The sequence below is a fragment of the Triturus cristatus genome, chromosome 1_2 (genome assembly GCF_964204655.1).
Source record: "Triturus cristatus chromosome 1_2, aTriCri1.1, whole genome shotgun sequence".
NCBI lineage: Eukaryota > Metazoa > Chordata > Amphibia > Caudata > Salamandridae > Triturus > Triturus cristatus.
In genome coordinates, this window is record NC_140580.1 from 37,618,220 (window position 1) to 37,642,070 (window position 23,851).

General features: G+C 46.8%; 1 protein-coding gene across 3 annotated transcripts in view; it reads left to right on the plus strand.

The window, feature by feature from the left end:
* Positions 1–281: 281 nt before the first annotated feature.
* The window catches only part of LOC146866700 (importin-9-like), a 372,779-nt gene continuing 349,209 nt past the window's right edge, over positions 282–23,851 (plus strand). For all 3 annotated transcript variants that reach the window (XM_085600471.1, XM_085600450.1, XM_085600461.1), the window contains exon 1: positions 282–450. In XM_085600471.1, coding sequence (XP_085456597.1) covers positions 318–450 — 133 coding nt within the window. In that variant the 5' untranslated portion in view covers positions 282–317. The remainder of the gene's footprint in view (positions 451–23,851) is intronic.

Here is a 23,851-nt window from a genome sequence, read left to right on the forward strand (position 1 = left end):
TCTAATTACAAGCTATTCTCTTGGTAAGATTTTATTTTTTCAAATTGTGTAAAATATTTGCCCATTACTTTAAGCGTCTGTTTCGTTTCTTTCAAGGCTGTGGTACACATACACAGTAATGCAAGGTTTCACTGAAAACCGCGTTGCGTTTTTCTGCCGCCTAGTTCTCTTCTATGACTGCACTGGGAATCAGCTCCTCTTCAAGATGGCTGCCGCTCTGCCTCCAGGAGAGGTCCGGGATGGGGCTGCTGGCTCTTTGGAGGGCTCGGCAGCTCCTCCTTTCTGGCAGGTAAGCTTTGCACCGGGCGGCATGGGGCATGGGGCTTGGCTCTTCCCTGCAGCAGGGCCTGAAGGAGGATTTGCTAGAAACCCTGAGTGGCATCCTGTCCGCTACCCACGAGGTGCGCGCGGCAGCGGAGGAGCAACTGAAGGTTCTGGAGGTGACCGAGGGTGAGTGCTGGGGTACCATAGGGCATGGGCGGCACATGTGATGAGTGCACAAGTCTGTCAAACCTGTCATAGTTGCGTTAACCGTCTTTTATAGCTGTATTGTAGGTCTGACTTGTATTACTTTCCCTAGAACTGCACTTTACTATCTTAATATGTGGGTAAAAAACGAGAGGTTACCCACTAAAGGAGGATTGCTTGAAAGCAATGGTATGTTTGAAGTAGGTTGACCACATGCAATGGGAGCAAATTCTGGACAGTGGGTGACATATGTCTAACACGAGTACTATTCAAAATAGGTTTATGGTATTGGTCTGTATAATACATTAACAGTATGCAACTGGACAAATTTGAAGATTCGAAACTAACACACATGCACACTTGTTAAAATTTGACCACTGGTATAAGGAGCATTTTTTTGGGATTCTCCTTCTTTAACATGAATGTTGGTACCAGACACAGCACTCTCTTTTGATTAACATAGACTCCTAGACAGTGCGTAATTATATGAAGTGGTCGTTAACCTTTTGACGTCTGTGGACCCCCCCCCCCCCCACTTAATCATTACTGGAACTCGGGGACCCCCACTGAATCTTTATTGAATTTTGGGGACCCTCACTGAGTTATTACTGGTAGTTTGGGACCTCTGCCTAAGCATTTTTTTGATTACTTGACCTGGAAAATAATACACAGAAAATACAGAAACAAACTTTCATCAAATATACACCAACTATTATAATTGAAAGTAAATCAATTTTTATGCTATTGGGAAGGTTGGAGCTTTTCTAAATGCAAGTTGAGGCCGCTCATCATCCATACTATAGTCTTTTTGATGGACTTGCACTGCTCTCACAATTGAATCTGAGGCCACTAACTTAATTTATAGCCTCCAATTTCAAACTCCTTCACACATTTAAAGAACGTTTTAAAATTTTCAATTTTGTGTGTTAGAGATATATCTATCTATCTATATCTGTTTATTATATTTAATTTTCAAAGCAGTTGCGGACCCACGTCTCCCGACCACAGTTTAATAAACACTGCTCTAGGGTGGAAGTAAAATGTGAATAACAGACCAATGACTGACAGGTGCTGACTGAAAGGCTTGTTTAAGCATTATATACATCCTATATAGCATTCTTCCCCTTTCCTCAGATCGATCTTGGCAGCAACAGTATAATAAGGAGCTTACGGTCTTGCCACACTGCATTGATGGACGTGTATTAAAAGTGATAGATTTTAAACATGAACTTAGAAACATTCCTGTTCCCATACCATAACAAAAACGGCACTAATTAGTTAGTCAGTTATGGATATCCTATGAGTAGACTAGCATCTCACAGGTGGAGCAACATGATAGTCTGTTATATCAAACACAATGTTTTTGGGCAGCAAATTTTCTGAATTTTCATATTGTAATTGTTTTTAAATCGCGCTTAATACCCATTTCGAGGTTTTGCAGTGATTTTTTCTGGGAAGCACGCTGCTTCGGAACCCAAGGTTAGTGGTTAATTAGGTATTTTTGGGTTGGAGCAGTCTGACTTAAAGAGGAAAGAGAGGTTGTGTTTTTGAAAATGAGTTGTGGGCAATTTGCTGAAATACAATAGTAGAGATTAAGGCACACATCTATGTGACAGAAGCTTGTGCTCAGAGAGAAGAGGCATGCAGAGAATGAGAGGGCCATTTTAAAGAAAAATGGAGAGGGAAAATAGGGAAGTTTTAATTGAAAGTCAGTTTTTCATGTTGGATTTTGGGGATGCAGCCAGATGTTTGTGAGGTGGCATGCAGTTTGAGGATGCAAGACTGAGCAAGAAACATTATCTGAAGGTGCAGATTGTGTAATGCTAGGTATTTCTATAAATATTAGTCAGGTAAACAGCCTTTCTGTTACTAGGCTAATGCTACTTCACCACTCCAGCCAGGTCAGGTGATCGGCTCAAGGTTTGGATGCGAAAAGTAATGTCTGGACACACATGGTACAAAATATCAAGAGACTTAGGTTGCACTAAAAGGAAGCAATGACCTTGAGTTCATAGCACTGCAGACCTCGAAAAATCCACTCGCCCTCTCGCTGTGGCAAGTCAGATTTTATCTGATAGAGCTATATTTAGGACTTACTCGCCCGTTCTGGCGAGTTGACAAAGAACGTGTTCTGTTCATTCAGAAAGTAAAGGAGTTATAAAGATGCCTTTAAATCTTGATCGTGTCACATTTGCTCTGTGTTCAGAGACAGAGGTCCGAAGTCAGTTTACAATTACTTTTTGTTCTTCGACTACAGAGTTCCAGGATTTTGTAAAGTGAACTGTCTGACCTACTGTACGAAATCTGAAAGGAAAGTATGTAGGGTATCAAGTTTTTCGTAACACACATTTAAATAGCTAATAAATCAACTGTACAAACATTTCAAAATATATTTCAGTAGTTGTGAAAGCCCATTTTTGCACTTCTGTGCGATGATAAGAAAAATATTTTAATAGGATGAAAATAAATCAGAGCACATTAATTGATGATGTGCAAATGATAAATGTTTTCTGAAAACCAATTTTCACAGATTATTGTTAATACATTATATAGTTTTATCAGAAAAGCTGCAAGGTAGTGGGAAGGTTTTTGACAATTTCTTCGTCATTTCCGGTCTGTAAATGGCTGTGCGCTACCACATCATGCTTAGGTACTATATTTATTAAAAATGAGTGTTTAAACATGAACTGAGAAACATTCCTGCCTCTGCACTGATAGCAATGCTTTTAGTAAATTGAGAGGCAAGTCGGGGATCATGTGTACCCTATATGTGGGCTAGATTCTTATTGCACATGGAGCAAACATTTAGTCTACTTAACCCAAAAAAAGAGTTTTGTTTTGTAAAGAAGAAAGGCTGAACTCTCATATTTAAAGGTGCACTCATATGAGAATGAAGAAAAAGGCAACTCTTTAAAATAAAATATTTGTCAATGATCACACAATTTGAGACCAGTTTACTGGTCAAGTTCATTACAGTTAGGTTGAGTAGTTTATTCAAGTTACTTGACCTGCAGGTCTAGTAACATTTTTAGATTTTTCGAGGCCTGCACTGTGAGAAAATACATGGGAAAGGAATGTACACATTGGAAAATAGGATTCTGCGAATGCTGGAGCCGATGTCTTCTGTTGTTCATCCTCAAGTTTTTCTCACTGTATACATTACAATGCAGAACGGGATCTATTTGAATGCCTCTGGTTTGAATTATCACAGAATGGAGGACAATGGGGGATAAATATAGCCAATTTTTATGTGGTCATTGAAGGTCAGCAGTAAGAATTATATCCTTGGTTTTGCTATCAGTATATTTTGTGATACAGTGTCAGAAGTGTAACTTAAATTGTGTTTAAGAACAAAATGTATTCAAAGAAAGAAGGTACAATTCCAAGGAAGTAGTTACTTTCAATCTTAGCTGTCTTAAAATATACAACAAGTTCATTTATTTTCCTGTCACTATTTGAGCTACAACGTTTAACTTTATTAGCCTGACTTAGTGAAAAAATATAGGCCTTTGCAAACTGTGAGGGCTAAGGTGCACAGGAGATCATAGGTCAACATTCAAGATGAGCTAGACCTATTCACTAAATGTATGATAATAGAAGGAAGGTGTAGGAAGCTGGGTTTCTGTTGCAGTAACCCCCCCCCCCCCCCCCCTTTTTGCCAGACGACTGATGCACTTTGACTTGGTGTGCCCTGGGACCCTGCCAATCAGGTTTTCAGGGCCTGTGTTCTTTCCCAAAACTGTACGCGCTACCCCCAATTGACACCTCTCCGGCCACATGTCTGTCTCTTGTAGAAGATACCATGGGTAAAAAGAGCACTGTGGCCAGGGAAGGTCTCTAAGGGCTGCAGCATTTATTGTGTCACCCTTCGACGCCCTCTACCTTTACACAAACACACACTGCCATTGCAGGCTGCGTGTTTTGGTGCAGAACAAAGTGTAGAGTCGACATGGCACACATACCTGTGTGCCGTGCTTTCAACACACTGCCCTGGCATAGGTCAGCCACCGCTCTAGTTGGGTGCACTATACCAGTGGTGAGGGTACAGGTGCATGAGCCTGTACCACTACAGTGTCTAAACCAATTCTTAGACATTGTAAGTGCAGTAATGCCATTAAGGGTATATGGTGCTGACTGTTTGTCATTACGAACTCCACAGCACCATAATGGCTTTATTGAAAACTGAGAGGTTTCGTATCAAACTTCTCAGGACATTAAACCCACAATGATGCCAGTGTGGGATTTAATGAAGAGTGCGCTCAGAGGGCATCTTAGAGATGCTCCCTGAAAAACGACCATCTTCCGGTGGGTTCCCTGACTGGTACACACCAGCCTGCCTCCACGAGATATGTTTCGGGACTTTCTTGGGCAGGGGTGGTCACACCTCCGCCAGGCCAGGAAGGGCCATCTGTGACAGGGGAGCTTCAAGGGCCTTGCCACCTTTGTAATGCGACCCCCCAGCCTCTCCTGCTAGCAGGAGCTGGCCCCCTCCCTGTCTCCCCTCCTTTTCGGTGGGAAGACAGGTGGGAAAAATCAGCACAACCCAGGAGGTGTGCCCACCTCTGCAAACCCCTCCCCTCAGGTGGGGGAGGCTAGGTGAAGCTCTGCAGTATCCACAGATTCTGCACCAAAAGTCGCCTTGTCCTTCAGCCAGTGACCTGACTGAGTGCCTTCAACAAAGACCGGATCTCCTGTGAACAGCAGCTCTGTTCAAAAGAAACTCCCAAGATGGACTCTGAGCCTGCTGAGGACACCAAAACCCGACGCCTGGAACCACCACTGTACTTGTTGCTTACAGCCCCAGTTCAAGTGGCCCACCCGTCCCAGTGAGGTCCCCAGCACTCCAGAGTCCGAGTCCACTGTGAGTTGACTCTTCCAGGACTCCCCAACTTCACCTGCAGCCTCTGCACGGAGACCCCCCAACTGCGAGTGGCCCTGTAAGGTGAAATCCGACCTCAAAAGACACCTAGCATTCAGCAACCCTGCTCCCTGGAGAAGAGAACCCGAGGTGCACCTACGTCCCCGAGCCCTCCAACTTACCTGCCCAGCCGTTGGTTTCTCCTGGAAGTCTTCCTGGACCGAGCCTGCAGCAAAAATCCAAATCGGAAACTCCCATTGAAAACAGGGCACCCAGTGCCAAAAGAGCACCCTGTATCCAGCTGCCCCTGTGCTGCTGCGGGTGCACTTTGTGTGCTAACTCTGACCCCCCCCTATCCCCTGAGCCTAACACCAGAACTTTGCTCCCACAACCTTGTGGCCTGCTCATGAGCTGCCACCAACCGGTGGCACCCTATCCTCCATTGGATCACATTGGGCCTCAGCACTCTGCACCCGGCCTCCCTAGTGCTGCTGAGGTTGGTTTGAGAGTGCATCCTTGACCCTGGGGGAACCCTGGTCTAACCCCAGAAATCCAACTCCCACAACCAAGTACTTACCTGTTAACGATAACCACGTCTTCTCCATAGGAATACATTGACTGTTTTTTCTTGCAAATTGTTCTAAGTGGTGTGTAGTTGGTTTTGTATGAGAACTTGAAAACTGCCAATAACCAAAAACGGCTTAACTTACCTTTTCTCTAGGAAATATCCCAGTGTGATATCTAGCCATTTCACACTGAGTATAAAAAGTAATTCATAAAGTAATCTGAAAAGTAATCCAATCATCAATTTCCACTGTATCGAAAAGATTTACAAACCTGTAACAAAGGCATTTTCATTCAGCTTGCTTGTATTGTTCAACCTACCTTGAAAAGTACCATTTACACTTACCTGTACCAGGCTTGCTTGGCTCTAAAAAATTAAATTAACTACATAATATTTTTGAAAGAAACAAATTGGTCTGAGTTCAGTCTTTGAGTTGTGACATCATTTGCTGCCTGAGTGTGTACAACAAATGCTTAACACTACCCTCTGATAAAGCCTTACTGCTTGCCCGCACTACCACAAATAGAGAGTGAGGTGCCATCTACTTTTACCTCTGCCTACCTTTGGGGTTCCACTGGACTCTGTGCACACTATACCTCATTTTGGTATAGTATATACAGAGCCAAATTCCTACAGAAGGCATCTTTGAAGTGGTTCTCGGGAGAGAATCCACCATAAAAGATGTTTGGTATAAATGTGCAAAACACTTACTCTCTTAGGCTAAGCACTAGAGCTAGTAACAAATCAAATATTAATCCCCAAACCAAAAGAACACATCTAGCAGTTTCAGAAAGATAAGTTGCACCTCATTTGAGCAGCGTATGAGAGTGAACAACCTAATTGGCATCTTTCAGTCATCTAAACCCCCAAGCATTTCCTAATATTAAGGTAACTTTAATTCAATAACCCAATGCAAACCTCCGTTTAACTTTTTGTGACATACATGATGTGCTGATGAGACCCACAACAGTCAAGGGTGTCTAATATAAAAATGCAGTTTAAGTCTCCTAAGCACGGTTTTTCCCCCCACAGGAAATGCAACATTAGATTATAAATGTATCCCGGATGCACTGTGTAGAACAGTAGGACATCAATTTAGCAAACACAGAAATCCACATTGCCAGATAAAAATATGAACTCCGTATGAACTCAGCCTTTGCTCTTTAATAGTGCATAAAGCAAAAGCACTTTGGAAATCTTCTGTATTTTTTTTTGTTTTTTTTGCATGTTGTTGTCTAGAAAAATGCAGTAAGAGTACTTTGAGGAATCCCGCCACTCTTCCCCACACACTAACAGCCTAAGTTAGGAAATAAACATTTAATGGATAGTTGTTAAAAGAAATGCTTGCACTAAGTACAGTTTACGTATTACTATAATCTGTACTTTGGAAGTACTATTTTATCTTGAACCTAATTCTTTGCATATTTTGTGGCAGCCTATGTTATATTGTTTCTAAATGCAAGTTTAAAATAATGAGTCTCACATTCAAAGTGATTTCTGTCTCCGGTAGGGTGACCGCCTCTCCTTTATTTACATGGACAATCCTTAATTTCGGACTGCTGTTCGTAATGGCTTCTTCAGCCGATGCAGTTTTTCCATAATTGTTGTGCAGGGTGACAGCCTATACTGTGACTGAGTTCAACATCCTGCATTGGACTTTTAATCTGCAGCATCTTAACAGTCAGAATTAACCTCTTTTTTTACCAGAATGTCTAAAATAAAGGGTAAATGCTGTCCATTAAAACATCAGTGATGGACATTGGAGTGAATTTACGGGCAGTCCTTTTAAATTGCAGACTGGTGGTCCCCTAGTTTGAATTACTATTATTATTTCTTATTTGAGCGCAGTACAGACCCCAAATTGGCATCTTGATGTTGAGACGAAACCCTCTTGACATTGGCTAGAAAGCATGTCCATAAAATAGACCACAATTCTTGCGGTCTTCTGACAATGAGGTCTTGGGAGATCAATATAACGGAGTAAGGAGCTTTCCAAACGTGTGCATACTTCACTCTGGTGCCAGAGGGGCTGCCGTTTATTGTGGCTGTGTGTTCTATTAGCTGCAACTGTTTGTCCTGATTGCAGAGCTGTTCCAGCCATTACCCGGTTCTCTAGTTATTGCATTTTGAAGTCACATTTGCATTGTAATCGTAAATGCCAATTTCTACTGTTTGTGCTTTTCGTCATTGTACCACTGTTGCTGTAACATAAAATATTTTGAAAAAACAAGAGGCATTTGGCAAAACAGGAACAGTTTGTTTAATTAAACAGAGTTGCCGGGAGAACAGTTGCAAGCACAGGGTCTGAGGGCTGTCTTAAGTTATAATCGGTTTGTGTCCTCCTTTTTTTCAGTTCATTGTAGGTAATAAAGAATTTCCGGTGATCCGTGTATGGTGAGGAACGTATGTTGCTGCCTTTGGAGTCGTAAATTAGTTGTCTAATGGAACTTATAGGTGGGCCTCGACCTTGCATTGACACAATGTGGCCAGTGAGTAACATGTCCAGATGTCCGGCAATGGGAGCGCGTGATCACTGCATATGCTGTGTCCTTATTGACTATATGTTTCTAACTCATGTGGCATCTAACTTTATGGTGTTTTGGGAGCGCGCATACCTCTCCGGCCATATCTGCTTTATTTGGACAACACTCCTGCGCCTATCTGTGGGATTGATCTAAGGTTTTCTGTTCATGTGTTTGTCTGCTGGCTACCAGCCACCCCACCTGTGACCGATTGATCAGTGACTTTAGGCCTAGGTCTTAGTGTTATCCTGACTACTTATTTATGAATCGGGGTTGATGTGGAGTTCACAACGAACTAATTCGATAATAAAGACGCATATAACACAAGGGGGTATAGTGTAATGAAAGGGATACCAGTAACCTAATCCTTTTGTACTGAGCGACTTTTTTTTTAGAGACCGGGAAATTTCACCCGCAATCCTGTGGTATGCTTCATTATAGGTGACCCTGTAGAAAATTTGCCCTTTCTGCAAGGTTTCCCATGATTTCTTTGCCCTTTGAACATCTAATATTTTTGCTGGCTGTAGGACTAGGTGGTGTTTACCCATGCTAACCATTAAGTGCATGTTCCCCCTTTCAATGTAACGAAAGCGGCATATTTAACTTAACTGTATATCCCTGGTATATGGTACAGAGGATATGCAGGGCCTGTAAGTTAAATATCAGTAGTGCACTGCAGCATCCATTGTGTCATCCACTGCAGTGACAGCGCAAACATGGCTGCAGGCCTGCCATTTCTATCCTGGCCGTTGCAGGTTTAAATTGTAAATTTGAATTGTCAAAAGAGCCCCTTTGACAGGTCAAAACCTTACTTTAAAATATCGATGTCACCCTAAGGCCTGTAAGGCAGGGTACATGGTAGGCCATGTAGGAATTTAATGTTAAAGTTGTTCTTGCAGTGAAAACTCCCGATAAGCTATGTTCACTGTCAGTTGGGAAACACAATAAAACAACTATTTTTGATAGTTGCTAAAAATACAATTCAGTGGTGAAGTTGAATTTTCGATAAATATTAAGGAAACAGTACTTTAAAAAAGTAACCTTTTCCCTGCCTAAAGCATCTAGAGGCCCATTTGCTCTTGCTCTCCCACTTCTGCCAGCCTATTAGCATTTGAAGAGGTCCCAGAGAAGAGAACCAAGGCCTGGGTGTGGAGGTGGTGGTGTTCTCGTGACAGGATGCACAGAAAAGTCAGTTTCCTTGATTCAAACATTCGGCATACTTTGTCCGACAGCATTAGAAAACATGAGTTGCATATTTTAATTTTTTATTTTTTTATAAATCTTTTTATTAACTTTGCTCAGACCATCGAACAATACAGGACATTTAGCACGATACATGCAGTGAATTACCCATCCTCTGAACAATGACCGACCTTCAAGGACGCAGATGAGAAAAATAACAATAGCTGTTAGGGTCCCAGTCCTCCCCCCGGCTGCCTGTATTTCCGCCATGGCCCCCATATCTTACGCCATTTTTTGGTGCAACCTCTGCTATTGTAGATAGTTTCTTCGGCCCTTTGGCACCAGTCCATATCCCGTACCCATTGGTCCCATTTGGGCAGGGTCCGCGAGCCCCAGTCCCTTGCGATATTCCTCTTCGCCACCCCCGCCGCTAGGGCCAGCCAAATCTCCTTGTGTCTAGTCCAGTCCGAGTCGCTCCTAATCATTAATAGCAGCCATCGGGGCTCCAGCGGGACCACTGAGCCCACCACTGCCGTCATTATGTCAACTACCTTGGTCCAAAACGGGATTATCTGGGGGCACTCCCATAGGATGTGATAGAAGGTGCCCTCCTCCCCACATCCCCGTACACAAAGGGCCGACCTGCTCCTCCCCCAAGCGTACAGATGGGTGCGGGGGTAATATACTCGGTGCAGGATCTTAAGCTGTACTAACCGGAACCTACACCGGATTGCAATCTCCCTTGGTCTCTGCAGGGCGTCCTGCCAGTCTTCGTTCTCCAGTTCCCCTATGTCCCCCACCCATCTCTCCCGCAATGTGACCAGGGGGTCCGTCATGTTATTGATGAGTTTGCGGTATATTGTGGAAGTGAGTTTTCCTGCTATTGGGTCCAGGAGTAGCCTATCCTCCAGAGGGGAGTACTCTGGGATGGACGTGCCGCACCTTATGTGCGTCCGCAGGGCGTGGGTGAGGCGTAGGTAGTGGTAGTGTTGGGAGTCCTGTAGGTCATACTCTTTTTTAAGGTAGGAAAAAGACCGCGGAGCGTCTCCCTTCCAGACGTCCCCCAGGTATTCGATTCCTATGAGCTTCCAGCCCCGAAACCCTGTCAATCTAGTCACATCAGACAGCAGGTCCCCGTGCCATAAAGGGGCTCGTCCCGTCAGGGAGTCCGACCACCCCAAGTATTTATTCGCCTCCCTCCAACATTGAATCACCACTCTGGTATGTGACGGCCAATCCCTACCCTGTTTACGGGCATACAACAGGGGCTCGCAATTACCGTGCGGCATTACCCATCGGTCCACTCTGTAGGCCGGTTCCGACCGATCCGCGTAGACCCAGTCATTTACCACCTGTAACTGGGAGGCCCAGTAATAGAGCCTGACGTCCTGAAGGGCCAGCCGCCCATCAAAGACCCCCCTCGTCAGCTTGGGCAACGATATTCTGGGACTGCCACCATCCCAGAGCAGGACACGTAGTTCCTGCGCTATCTTCTTGAACACCCCCGCTAGTATCGGGTATGGCGTGTTCTGCAGGATGTAAAGCAGGCGCGGCAATGCGAGCATTCTATACAGCGCCGCCCGACCCATCAGGGAGAGAGGCAGCGACCTCCAGTGGTGCACGTCAGTTTTAAGACGCGATAGTTGGGGTTCCAGGTTCCTGGCGAAGAACTCCGCCCTGTCCCGTATAATGTAGAGTCCCAGATATTTGAATCCGTCCACAGCAATGGAAGCGGGACACCGAGTCGGGACTCTCGGTGGAGGGCCTGAGAGCGGGAAAATCACCTACTTTCCCCAATTGATTGTGTTGCCCGAATAGCTACCGAACAAATCCAAGAGGTGTAGCGCCTGTGCGATCGAGTGGTAGGGCCTGGCCATGTATAACACAATGTCATCTGCGTATAGAGAAATGCGCTCCTCCACTCATCACTCAATGCCAGGCCCCAAAACGACCTATCCCTCCTAATCCAGTGTGCCAGCGGTTTCAGGGCTAATGCGAAAAGGAGGGGGGATAGAGGACACCCCTGCCTGGTGCCCCTTCGTAACGGAAAGGATCTAGACACCGCCCCGTTCACTCTCGCCATTGGTTGTTCGTACAAGAGCCGAACCCAACTACAGAATACGGGACCGAATCCCAGTCTGCGAGGCACCATAAACAGATAGGGCCATTCAATACTATCAAAAGCCATTGAGGCGTCCAGCGCCATCAGTGCTGTCTGGGCGGCCCCCACCTCCTCTGTCATATAGATCACTCCGAAGAGGCGGCGTAGATTGTGTCGGGTGCTCCTATGGGGCATGAACCCGGACTGGTCCACGTGCACCAAATCCGGCAGAACCGATAGGCTGCTATCTGCCAAGGCCTTAGCCAATACCTTGGGTTTGACATTTATGAGTGAGATCGGGCGGTAGGACGAGCAGAGATCGGCTGGTTTGCCCGCCTTGTGGATCACCACAATCGTGGCCTCTCTTTGGTCAGGCGGAAGCCTGCCCGCCTCCCGCGCTTCTCGGTACATCCGGAGGAGCGGGTCCGTGATAATACTGGACTGTCGCTTGAAAAGCTCCACCGGGAGGCCATTGGGTCCCTGCGCCTTCCCAGACTGGAGGGAATTGAGGGCCTTCCCATTTCTTCCACCGTGAAGTCTGCCTCCAGGCGGTCTGTTTGTTCAGCCGACAAAGTGGGGAGCGCAAAGTCCTTCAAGAATTCCGTGCACTCCTGGTCAGTGCGGGTGCAAACCGAGGTATATACCCCTTCGTAATAGGATGCAAAGGCCTCTGCTATCTCTGCACTCTTGGAGACCAGTGAGCCCGCAGGGTTACGCACCTCGGCTACCCATGAGCGCTCCCTATCTCTTCGCTCGAGCCACGCCAGCAGCTTGAGAGCCTTATCCCCCACATCGTAAAGTCTGTGCTGGGTTGCGATAGAGTAGGCTCGCGCCTCACCCTCCGCTAGGGCACGAAGCTCCTTCTGTTTGAGAGCCAACTGGTGACTGGCATCCGGCGCCGGCGATACACCGGCCTCCCTCTCCATCTCCTCAATCTCCCCCTCCAGCCTGTTGGCCTGCAGGGACTCTTCTTTCTTTTTTGCCCCTATCAGGGCCTGGGCCTGTCCCCTTAGAACGGTTTTGAAGGCCTCCCAGAGCGTGATGCAAGACTCCACCGACCCCTTATTTTCCTCAAAATACCGCTGGGAGCCCTCGCGGAGCCGAGCACTAATAGTATCATCTCGGAGGCGCCACGGGTCCACCCTCGGGAAGGAGGCCCTGTTAATCAGTGGCCCTTTAATCGTCACCCCCACCGGTGAATGGTCGGAAATTCCCCGGGCTAGGATGCGGGGCTCCTCAAAGTCGCCCAGCTGGGCAATATTCGTGAAAAAGAGGTCCAACCGGGAGAAGGACCCATGTCTAGCCGAAAAGAATGTGTATTGTCGCTGTGTGGGGTGATGCGTGCGCCATATGTCACTGAGCCCCAACGAAGAGATGAAGTCCCTCAACCCAAACTCCCCCCCGGGACTCTGCCCCTCACTCGATCGGTCCATGTTAGCGTCCATTACGGCGTTGGTGTCCCCGCCCAGCAGGAGGGTACCCCATGGGAGGCCAGTCAGGAAAGAACCCAGTCGTGTGTATGTTGAGTGAAGTCCAGGCGGTACATAGCAGGATCCCAGTACTATGGTTCGTCCCTCCCACCTGCCTGCCACTGCGACCAGACACCCCGTGTCGTCTACCCAGGTGCCCGATATTATTAGGGGCAGTGCGTTACGGATTAAAATGCCCACACCTCTGGACCCCGACGTGAACCCCGAGTGGGCCACCATTTTATACCCAAACCTGTCGAGGGCCCTGCATCTGTTGCCTCGCAGGTGCGTCTCCTGAAGCAGGACGACATCCGGCGCGTGTCATTTCAAATATTGGAGCACTAACGTCCGCTTTATTTTGTTTCCCAGCCCATTGACGTTCCACGTCCAAACTGTAATGCGTGTCTGATTACCCATCGTCGACATCTGGTCTACCACTGGTTTGATCACCTATGTCCCCCAGTGACCCCTCTGGGCTAATTCGGCCTATGAAAGAACTGCATTGGTCTCGAGCATAACTCACCCCTGAAACAATAACTCCCCCCCCCCCCCCCCCCTAATAACTCCCCCCTCCCTGCCTCTCTGCGTGGTGGGTACCCAACCTCCCACCCTACAAACATGCAGAGCACCTGTCGTCCCTTCTGCCCCATTTCAAATCTGAAAAGGAAACATGGGCTTGCAGCCAGCAAAGAAGGCTATACATAAGTGACGGACGTTACACCCTGCATGATAAACATTAACTAGCAGCCCCTGGTCAACCCCCCAGGTCCTCCCCCCGCCCCAGCCGGCCAAGGTAATTGCATGTCCCAACCAGCTTGTCCAGTGCATGTCCCCGTTGGGCATCAACGCTCCCCTACCACCTCGCAGGCCCCAGGACCTTGATATAATGCCATGTCCCCATTATCTAGGCCCACTAGGGGCACTCTCGCTGTTCTCTATACCGTGGGTGTCCTTTGGCATCGCCTCCCGTCTCGGCGAGGTCTGTCCAGGTCCGCGCCGGCTCCCACTCCTGCCCACCGACCGCCATCCCTCCAGCCAGTCACTGGCCTCCTCAGGCGACTCGGAAAAAATAGGACTTACTACCATCTAGGATCTTGAGATGAGCAGGATAGAGCATCATATACTTTACACCTTGCTCCCGGAGAGCTCTCTTCACACCTTCAAAGGACCGGCGGAGGCGCTGAACGTGGAGCGTAAAGTCAGGGAAGAAACGGATGGTGGCGTTGTCCAGCTGAAGATCCCCAGCCACCCTCGACGCCTGCAGAACAGCATCTCGGTCCCTATAGTTCAGGATCCGGGCGATGATCGTGCGCGGCGGGGCCCCTGGTTTAGGTTTACCTCCAAGTGCTCGATGGGCCCGTTCAACGGAGAAAAAGTTGGATAGTCGTTTCGGTTTCAGGTGATTAAGGATTAAGTCCTCAACGAACCAGTCCGTGGATTGCCCCTCCATTCCTTCCGGAACCCCAACTATGCGGATGTTGTTCCGCCGCGCTCGACCTTCCTGGTCCTCCAGCCGGGCCTGAATGGCAGACTGATTTCTCGTTAAAGCGGCCACTTGGTCTTCCAGTCTCTTCGTTTTAGATTGAAGACTGCCTATCCCGGTTTCCGCCGCCGTGACCTTTTCGGACATCTTGCGAAAGTCGGCCCGCAGGAGGTTGACCTCCTTCGTCACGGAGTCCAGTTTGGGTTCCAAGGTGCCCCTCAGGTCTCTGATCGCGCCCATGATGTCCCTGAGCGACGGGTCTGGGTCGCCGTCTTCTGGTTCCCTTTGAGGCCTGCCACCGGGGGTTCCATGCGCCTTTCCCATGGCCACCGTGTATTTATCGATGTGATTAGACTGGCCTTGCCCCGGCGGCCTTGTGCGACCCATACTGGAACGGTCCGCCGCTCCGGTGCGCGGTCGTGAGTGTCACACAAGCCCCTCTCAAACGCCTGAGAATGGGGCCCGAATCCTTCAGTGGCTGTGCGTTCCGGAAAATTCAATCACCGCAGGCCCACTCGGACCCACCCAAGGCCGCAGGGGGCCCCCGCCGCCACTCAAGCCGCCTCGCACATGTTGTCTTGTGCTCCTGTCCTGGGAAGTGCACCGGCTGGGGGGCTCCGCGGCCCTCTCACTGCTGTGTCTGACCCGTCGCGCCCGATCTCGCCCGGGCCACTGCCCTCAGTCCATACCCCGGAGCCAGGGGACTCGGGGAAGCCGCCAGGTCCACCACTGCAGCCACCGCTCGCCGTCCGACCTGCTTTCACCGCCCTCGAGTGCAGATTCCCCAGGGATCTCGCCCCTAAGTAGCCTTCAGAGTTAGGCGCCCCCACTGGGGGAGTCACTGGTGTCCGGTATGCAGGCTCCCTCTACCGCCGTCTTGCCTGGAAGATGCACATTAACCAGGGGGGGGTGCTGTCCCGCAACTCCGAGGCCGGCCACCAAACAGCCCTCCGCCAGGACCACGTGTCCCCCGCTGTCCTCCGCCGCCGCTATGCGCCTCGTTTTTTATCGGTGAACTTGCTTTGTCTGAATGCTCTGAACTCGTCTTTAGGTTTCTGGCTAAATTCCACTTGCCGTTGTGGTTCCTGTCTGCTAGAGAAAGTATCTGAGCTGGATGCAGATGTCACCAGTTCTTGTTGTCCCTACCGTTGTTTTCTGATATGTTTTCCTGACATTGTTGAATTTTCTCGCCAAAGTTGGAGTCTGCCCCTCAGCAACTCCGAGGCCGGCCGGGCGCCACCAAACAGCCCTCCGCCAGGACCACGTGTCCCCCGCTGTCCTCCGCCGCCGCTATGCGCCCTGCGGGAAGCCCGGGGGACGCCTGCTGCACTGCCCGCTATTACCGGAGCCTTAACTGGCTGGCGCCATCTTGATGCGGAGAGCGGCCGACCGGGCCGCGACAGACAAGCGCCGAGGAGCCCCCAGGTGCCGCTTGGAAGCCGCAGCGGATCCCGCCGCCTCCCGACGGCATCCGATGCCACTGGGACCCGCTTGCGGTCAGGATAATGTCGGATTGCAGATGTGTTTACAGGCTGGCTGATAGCGCAGCTCTGCTAGTGCGCAGCCATCTTCGGTGGTCGCAAGCCACGCCCCCAATGAGTTGCATATTTGATCGTTATATTTCATGGAGACTGCTGGAATTTCGGAGGGGGAAAACATGCTTCTCTAGGCATTAACTTCAGAGGCCTCCCGTCACAACAAATGTTGCTGATACATGGGCAGGGCCCTTCCTTTGTCCCCCCCCCCAGCCAGGAAGGCTTCAATCACAGTGGGTCTCTTTTTGTAATTGGAGTGTTAAATCCTGCTTGACAGTTCTGCTGGGGTGTACATGTAACAGTCGGGGTGCACTTGAATGGAAGGGAAACGAGGATGGCAAAACATTTCTTGTGTATCCACTGAATGGTTGCTGGACAACCCTCCCTGAGTTTGTGGGTGCAGTGACAGATTGCAGTGTTACATGTGATAGACCACTAGGCTTCCCATAGTACACCAGGGCTCGAAAAATAATAATTTTTTTACTAGGCCAGCAGGCGTAGTAACTTAAATAAACTACTCAACCTACCTGTAATGTACTTGACTCATGCACTGGTTTCATCTCCATTGTCACACAGTTCACTTTACAAAATCCTCTGATTCCAGTCACAGAAAAAAAGTAAATGTAGGAAGACAAGTTGTCTTTTGACCTCTGTTTCTGAAAGGGGAGAAATGTGACAAGATAAGATTTAAAGGCTTCTTTATTGCTCATTCACTTTGTGAGCAAGCAGAACACCTATTGTTGGCTGGCCAGAATGGGCGAGTAGGAGCTAAAAATAGCCCGTCGTGAATAAATCTTGCTCACTATAGTGAGTAGATTTTTCGAGCCATGCAAGCCGTGCTTAAAGTACCCAATTTGGCATTTTAACTTATTGTTTTCCATGTGTGTCTATTACACCATGATTTCCTACTTTCTTGATAGGTTTCATGGAACCGGTCTACATCTTGATGCAAATTGCTGCTAATCGCTGTAGGGGATAATCATAAACGCATTCAAATGCATACAATGGAGTGGAGCGAATTATAGAAGTCCTTTCCACAAGCTCCGCCGCTTTCTAAAGATCATATGAGAGAACATTTTATTTTAGTTTTCATATAGTTGGTGCAAGTTGGTAAAGGCACTTTGTTCTGCTGGCTCTGCTGCTAGTTATTTCACCTGGAAAGAAAAAAACAGAATATTCAAGTGCTCTGACTTTGAGCCTCATGACTTAAAGAAGCGTTAATTTTTTTGTAATTGTATCTCCATAGCACTTACTACCCCTGACGAGGCGTTGACACGCTTTTCAGCAAGTAGCATGCTACCCAGGAACCCAAAAAGGATTAGTGGTGGATTAGTTTAGTGAAATTTGAGCGGTGGACATGTGAGTTTGTTAGTTTGATTGAAAAGGATAATTTGGGGGGGGAGTTAGAAGAGGGATGTCTCTAGAAAGTGTTTATTGGGAGATCATAGTAGTAAGATGAGGTTTGGAATGAGATAAGGAGAGATGGAGGAGGGAAGAATCTCTAGAAATGGATCAGGGAGACCATAGTAGTAAAATTACTTTTCGTATGACTTTTTTAATAGAAAGGGTTTGGGATATGTCAGGAAGTTTTGCGCCCTGCTATGTTTGCGTGAAAGGTATTCGTACTGCCGTATGGCATGGTGCAGCCAGGATGGAGGAACACCCTAAACCCCTAATTGCGTGTGGGTGAGGACCCACACACTTAACAGAAAACCACGTAAGCTAGGTAAATTAGTTATTGTCACAAAAGGTCACATATATTTTCTCAATGTCTGATAATAAATGTCCACGCATTCGTTTCTTCAAGTATTTGATCTTTGATCTGTTTCGTCACATTTGGGAAGTATCCTGTGACTTCTTCAGGGCTGTGTTAGGAGCGTCTGTACCAGTACAGAGGTGAACCAGTGCATGTCACCGTCTTGAAGCGCACCCGCGGCAGGAATACACACTGCGAACTCACCGTACTCCGTTTGACTGGCGCTCTGATTGGGATCGCCAGCACCCTGGCGATCTGGCCCTAGAAGCGGATTTCTCAGGCAGGCTCCGCTTCAAAACACCTTAGGTCTCCGGCATTCCGGATTGGCCTTTCCTGACAACTCGCTACCCTGAGTATTCTTTTTCAATTATCTTCCGCTGCCAGCTGAGCCGGGTTGGAATTATCACCGGCGAAGCGACACCACCCGATAACGAGGCTCCTAATATAGCGCTGAAGAATTCACGGGATACTTCCCAAATGTGACGAAACAGGTGTCGGCTGGTTTGTTCAAAAAGATCAAATACTTGAAGAAACTAATGCGTGGACATTTATTATCAGACATTGAGAAAATATGTGACATTTTGTGACAGTAAGTAATTTACCTAGCTTACGTGTGCCCGGTACTTTGGTTTTCTACTTTTCGGATGAGTCAAAAGATGGATAGGTGAAGGAAGACTTGAGAAGGGTTGTTTGGGAGATGATAGTATTAAAATAAGGTTTGAGGTGATTCAAGGAGGGATAGTGGAGGGGATAGTCTAGAAAGGGTTATTTTGGAGATCATAGTAGTAGAATGACGTTTGGGTTGAGTCAGAGAGTGGGGGTAGAGTATATATTTAGAGGTATAGGGTGAAATATAGGGTAGCGCATTGTAGAGAGTCAATTTCTTTTATCAGGGTTAAAGTAATATCTAGATACATACCTACACATTATCATACATAGATATATTCAGAAATGCACATATCTAGATACATATAATCAAATTAAATGTTTATATACACTGGGATATGCCTTCCATTTGTGTTTGAGCATGGTGGTTATATAGGAAAGAGCCAACTCTTGAGTAACCTTCTGAAGGAAAGATAGTTAACTGTGGATCTTATGTTTGGGGGTTAATGAATTCCATAGTTTCGCTGCTTGAACAGAAATATTTGTGCCACCCATGGTTTTTGTTTCTTGTATGGTGGGATCTTGAGGCGAGGGCCAATCTGGAGTCGAGGTTCCTATGTTGAATTTATTTGGTGATTTTATTCCTGATTAAAAAGCGGTTCCGTTTCATGTATAGGTTTGTGGGTGATGCAAAGCAGCTTGAATGTGGATCTTTTGGCAGCCCACAACCAATGTGGGGCCCTCAAGACAGGGGAGACATGGGCTTGTGGCTTTACATGTAGGAGTCGTTTGGCAACAGAATTCTGAATCCGTTGTAGTCTTTTCAAATTTGATAAAGATGATCCATGGAAGAAGCCATTGGTGTAATCAAGTTTAGACAGTACAAGAGAGAGTGGCTTGGACTGTAACAAGGTGGCTGCAACATAAGATACTTGAGTCACAGGGTAGTTAAACGTGAAGTTTATTCCTTACACAAATAGTCCCATCAATCTTCAGTAACTGCTCTTCATTAACTCCTTTCCTCTCTCTCTCTCCTACTTTTATGTCTTCACCTGGTTCCATCACCATGGTTACCATCAAATGTTAGTTTGTACATACACCAGCATTTGAGATACCTTACACCTTCCTCCCTTAAATAACAACAAACAATGTATTACCTATATACAATGTTACATAAAATATTGGAAAGATTCAGAACTTGTAATACAAAAGGAAAATGGATCAGCCACATTATAAAATATTGGATAGATACAGAAATCCTAATAGACAAAGATGCACCAGGAACATACTTTATCCCACTCATTAGTCCTTCAAGTACAAAGGGACTTTACCTTCTGTGGTAGATTTTCTTAAGTGAAAGTTTGAAGTGGGTATCATCGCAGCACCTTCTCTAACAACATTCCCACTGACAACGACAATTCTATTGAGATTTCATATGCGGGAGTCTTCCGTCATAATAGCATTGGTCAAAACTTTGATAACTCTCAGGGACATATGGTACCCAGCCGAATCCACTCTCCAGCATGGTTTTCTAACCATGACCCAATCTCCAACCTTGACTTTTGTTGTTTTTACAGATTTCCTTGCATCAAAAATTTTCTCACGAGCCTCTATTATCCTTATTTTCCTGGATTCCCAACTCCTATCACTTTTGAGCAAATCTGACTTGATTCCATATAATTCACCCATAGGGTGCCACCAAAGTGTAGGGATGCCTTCCCTTGAACAATTCAAAAGGAGACTTCATGTGACTGCATGAGGAGAGAGACTGTATGGTTCAGCCTTTTTAGCAATCTCCTCTTTCCGATCCAATCTTCTCTACTTATCCATAGCAATAGTCTCTTTTAATGCCCGGTTAAACCGTTCCATCATGCCATTTGTTTCTGGGTGGTATAATAAACACTTCTTGTGTCTTATCCCATACTTTCCCCAAAATTCCTCCATTTCATGTGACACCAATTGTACGCCATTATCTGTAAGCGTAACATTGGGTATACCTTCCCTTCCAAACAACTCTTTCAGGAAATGTATGACCTGTTTAGTTGCAGTTCCACTAGAGGCTTTTATCTCCGCCCCCCCCCCCCGGAGTACATGTCAATTAGTACTTTCACATATGATTCGCACCCACCCACATTGTTAAAATGTAAAAACCCCAACTTCTCGCATCGTGTTGACCTATGCGTCATCCATTTTCTCTGTCCTCTTTTCCAGCCCCTGCCCCACTCCCCCTGCACAATCGTGTGTAAAGAAACCAGATTGGGGTATTGTGAAATGTGTACACACAGAAGCAGCACAAAAGAACAGCTGGCGTCTGCTCGGAGTTTCCGATCTATAGTTAAACCATGAATAAAGTGTACATAGATAGCGTATCTTGTTATGTAGCTCGAAGTTGCTTGAACACCAAGGCTGTTGGTGTTTGTATTACCTCATTATGTGTGTATTTCTCAAGCTCTATTTACACCATTGGGCGTCCCCTGTTTGTGACCTTTTCCTATAAAAACCCATGTAATCATTGCTCGGTGTGCTTCCTCCTTGAGTGCCTCTTGGTGCTCGTCGGACAGAGCCCCCACTCATGAGTGTTAATAAATTGCCTGATTCTTACTTCACTCCAGTGTTGATTCTCCTTACTTGTTTGAACCCGTGGACGAAGGGTGATCCTGCACCAGTTTGTCTGGCAGAAGGCACACTTCCACAAGTTGGCACCCAAATGTGGGGCCCCATCAAAGGCCTGCAGTTGGACCGGGGAAGGAGATTGTGTCGGTGAGTAGAAACTTCATTCAGGAGCGCACCACCTGAGGAGACTAGTTCTCTTGGCCAAGGTAACTTTTTTGGCTTCCCGACTCTGGTCTTCCCGGGGGCTGCTGACCTTGACTTGGGCTTCCGAACGGCTATTTGGAATTGATCATTTGATCACGGAGGATCGACAGGTGGGAGTTGAAGACTACGAATAGGTCGGATTGTATTGATCCAGTTTTTGTTTGTTTGGTATTTGTTTGATTAACATTTGCAAATGTTAAGATTATACAGGTAATGTGAGAATTTTCTCTGTTTGTAAGCTATTGTTTATACCTTATACAACACGCCTGTTTTTAGTAAATTATGGAAGTTTTGTTATTGCTGCTGCGATAAGCAGCTCATTTTGGAAGAGTCAGCCAGCGCCCCAGAAGCTGGCCGAATTTTGAAATGTATGTTAAAAATGGTATTTGTCCCATCATGTATAGTGCATTGTGGAACAAATATACAAAAGGGGAACCCCAATTTCAGTGGCCATTAGAGGGGACGATGGACCCTCATAAACTTGAGTACTTAGAAAAAGTATTGTTTGCTAGGAAAGTTGGACCAGCTATGTTTGACAGTTTGCGTATGTGGAGGAAGGAAGTGAAGAAGCGGCAGCTCAAGGAAGAGAAAGTGAGAAAGAAACAGGAAAGGAAGACAGTTTATCAAAAGTTTAAGGAATTAAAGGATAATGAAGGTCAGAAAAAAATAGAATGTTTAGGTCGAGAACATAGATTGACAACATCTAAAGAATGTCGTTAGGCCAACGGCGACGGCCCAGGCCCACCATGATGATGTTGACTCAGAAACTGACAGATTATTAATTGAACGACCCCCTCCCCCATACGCACCTTTGGCACACCCTCCTCCTGGACCACCAACCCCTTACTTTTCCACCTGTCCAGATTTGTCCCTTATCCCCCCCCCCCATCCCAAGTTGACGCACCTGGACCAGCAGCTGCTCCCATACCTATCCCAGCTCCCCGAATTCTCTGCTCTGCCATACCTCAACCACGCCAAGATGTAATAAAACAGATAGTATTGAGTTGGCTAAATGATCTGGAAATGGAGGCAGGAGAAATGATACACAAGATACAAGATTTCTCTGAAGGCGAGCTCCTTTGTCTCATAAACAAACTTTCTTACTAGTTTTTGGCCCAATGGGAGATGATTACAGGGGAAAACGGTCCAGATGATGTTGGAGGCATTAATCGGCAGTGACGGGTAGGGGCCTTCCCTGTAGGAAGGGTTACTATTGCCATAGCCACAATAATGCAGCATCGCAACAAACTTTTTGCCTCTCCCCGAATAAGACCTATGAGGTAAGCTGCACCCCAGTTTATGCCCGGGAGAAGAAACACAAACAATGATGATCCTAACAGCCCCGATGCTAGAGCCCATTTCTTGTATAATTGGATTTACATGCCCTGAAAACGGATGCATATTCTCACTCTTAAAGCCTCTTTACCGGATATTCGGAAGACCCCAGAGGTTATTATGATGAAGTACAGGCAGCTATTGACTCTTGCGTTATGACGCTAGCTGATATTGATATGTTTTTCGGTGTGATCTTACCGCCGGATATGTGGTGACTCGCCCGGAAACAGGATCATGTTGCCGAGTTAGGAGGAGATTGGGCTGCAGTAATAGCGGCCGAAGCTGATAGGAAGCCTGGTAAAAAACCAGCTCAGCTCATACTGGAACTCCCTGGCAACATACTCACTTAAATAAAGATGATAATTCCCCCACGGAAGATAGATTGGACGCTCCTTACTGCTTGTAAACAAAGAAAGGACGAGTCTGTCCCTGATTTCTTTACTCGCTTTGAGGACGTTTTTCACAATTTTAGTGGCCAAGACACATCTACACCCACGGGCTCCCATTTATTTGTAGACTGATTTGTTGGAAACTAACTTTCCGAAATATCTGTTCGTTTAAAGGGGTCTGAAAGTACATGGGCCTCAGTCTCACCTAAGGCCATATTGGATATAGCTCAGTATTACCAGAATCAGGTGACAGAGGAGCATGACAGGAAAGAAGGTAAAATAAAGGATTTAAAGACTAAGGTTATGATGGTTCAGGCTTATGGACCCCAGAGTCGAGGCCGTGGTCAAAATCACAGACAAATGCCCCCACCAGGCCCACCTTGTAGACGGACACCACTGGGACTGGATCAATGTGCCTATTGTAAAGAGGTAGGGCACTGGCGTTCTGAATGCCCCGTCTTAGCTTCTAGTGGGAAGGGCAGGGGACAAGCAAGTAATAATCTGGGAGATCAAGCCCCCAGACAGCCACAACAAAATTCAGGCAGAGATTCGTCAGATATTTATTTGATCAAAGGAATAATCAATATTCTTTGGATGATTACAAACCGGATGATGCCAGGACCGGCTAGGACAGCGTAGGACAAGGAGGACCAGTTGAGATACCTGTAGATCAGTCAGGACCCTATTTAACAGCTCCCCTACTTGGGCAGGCTCAGAAATTCCTAGTAGATACAGGGGCGACACGTAGCGCGATTTCTCAACAAC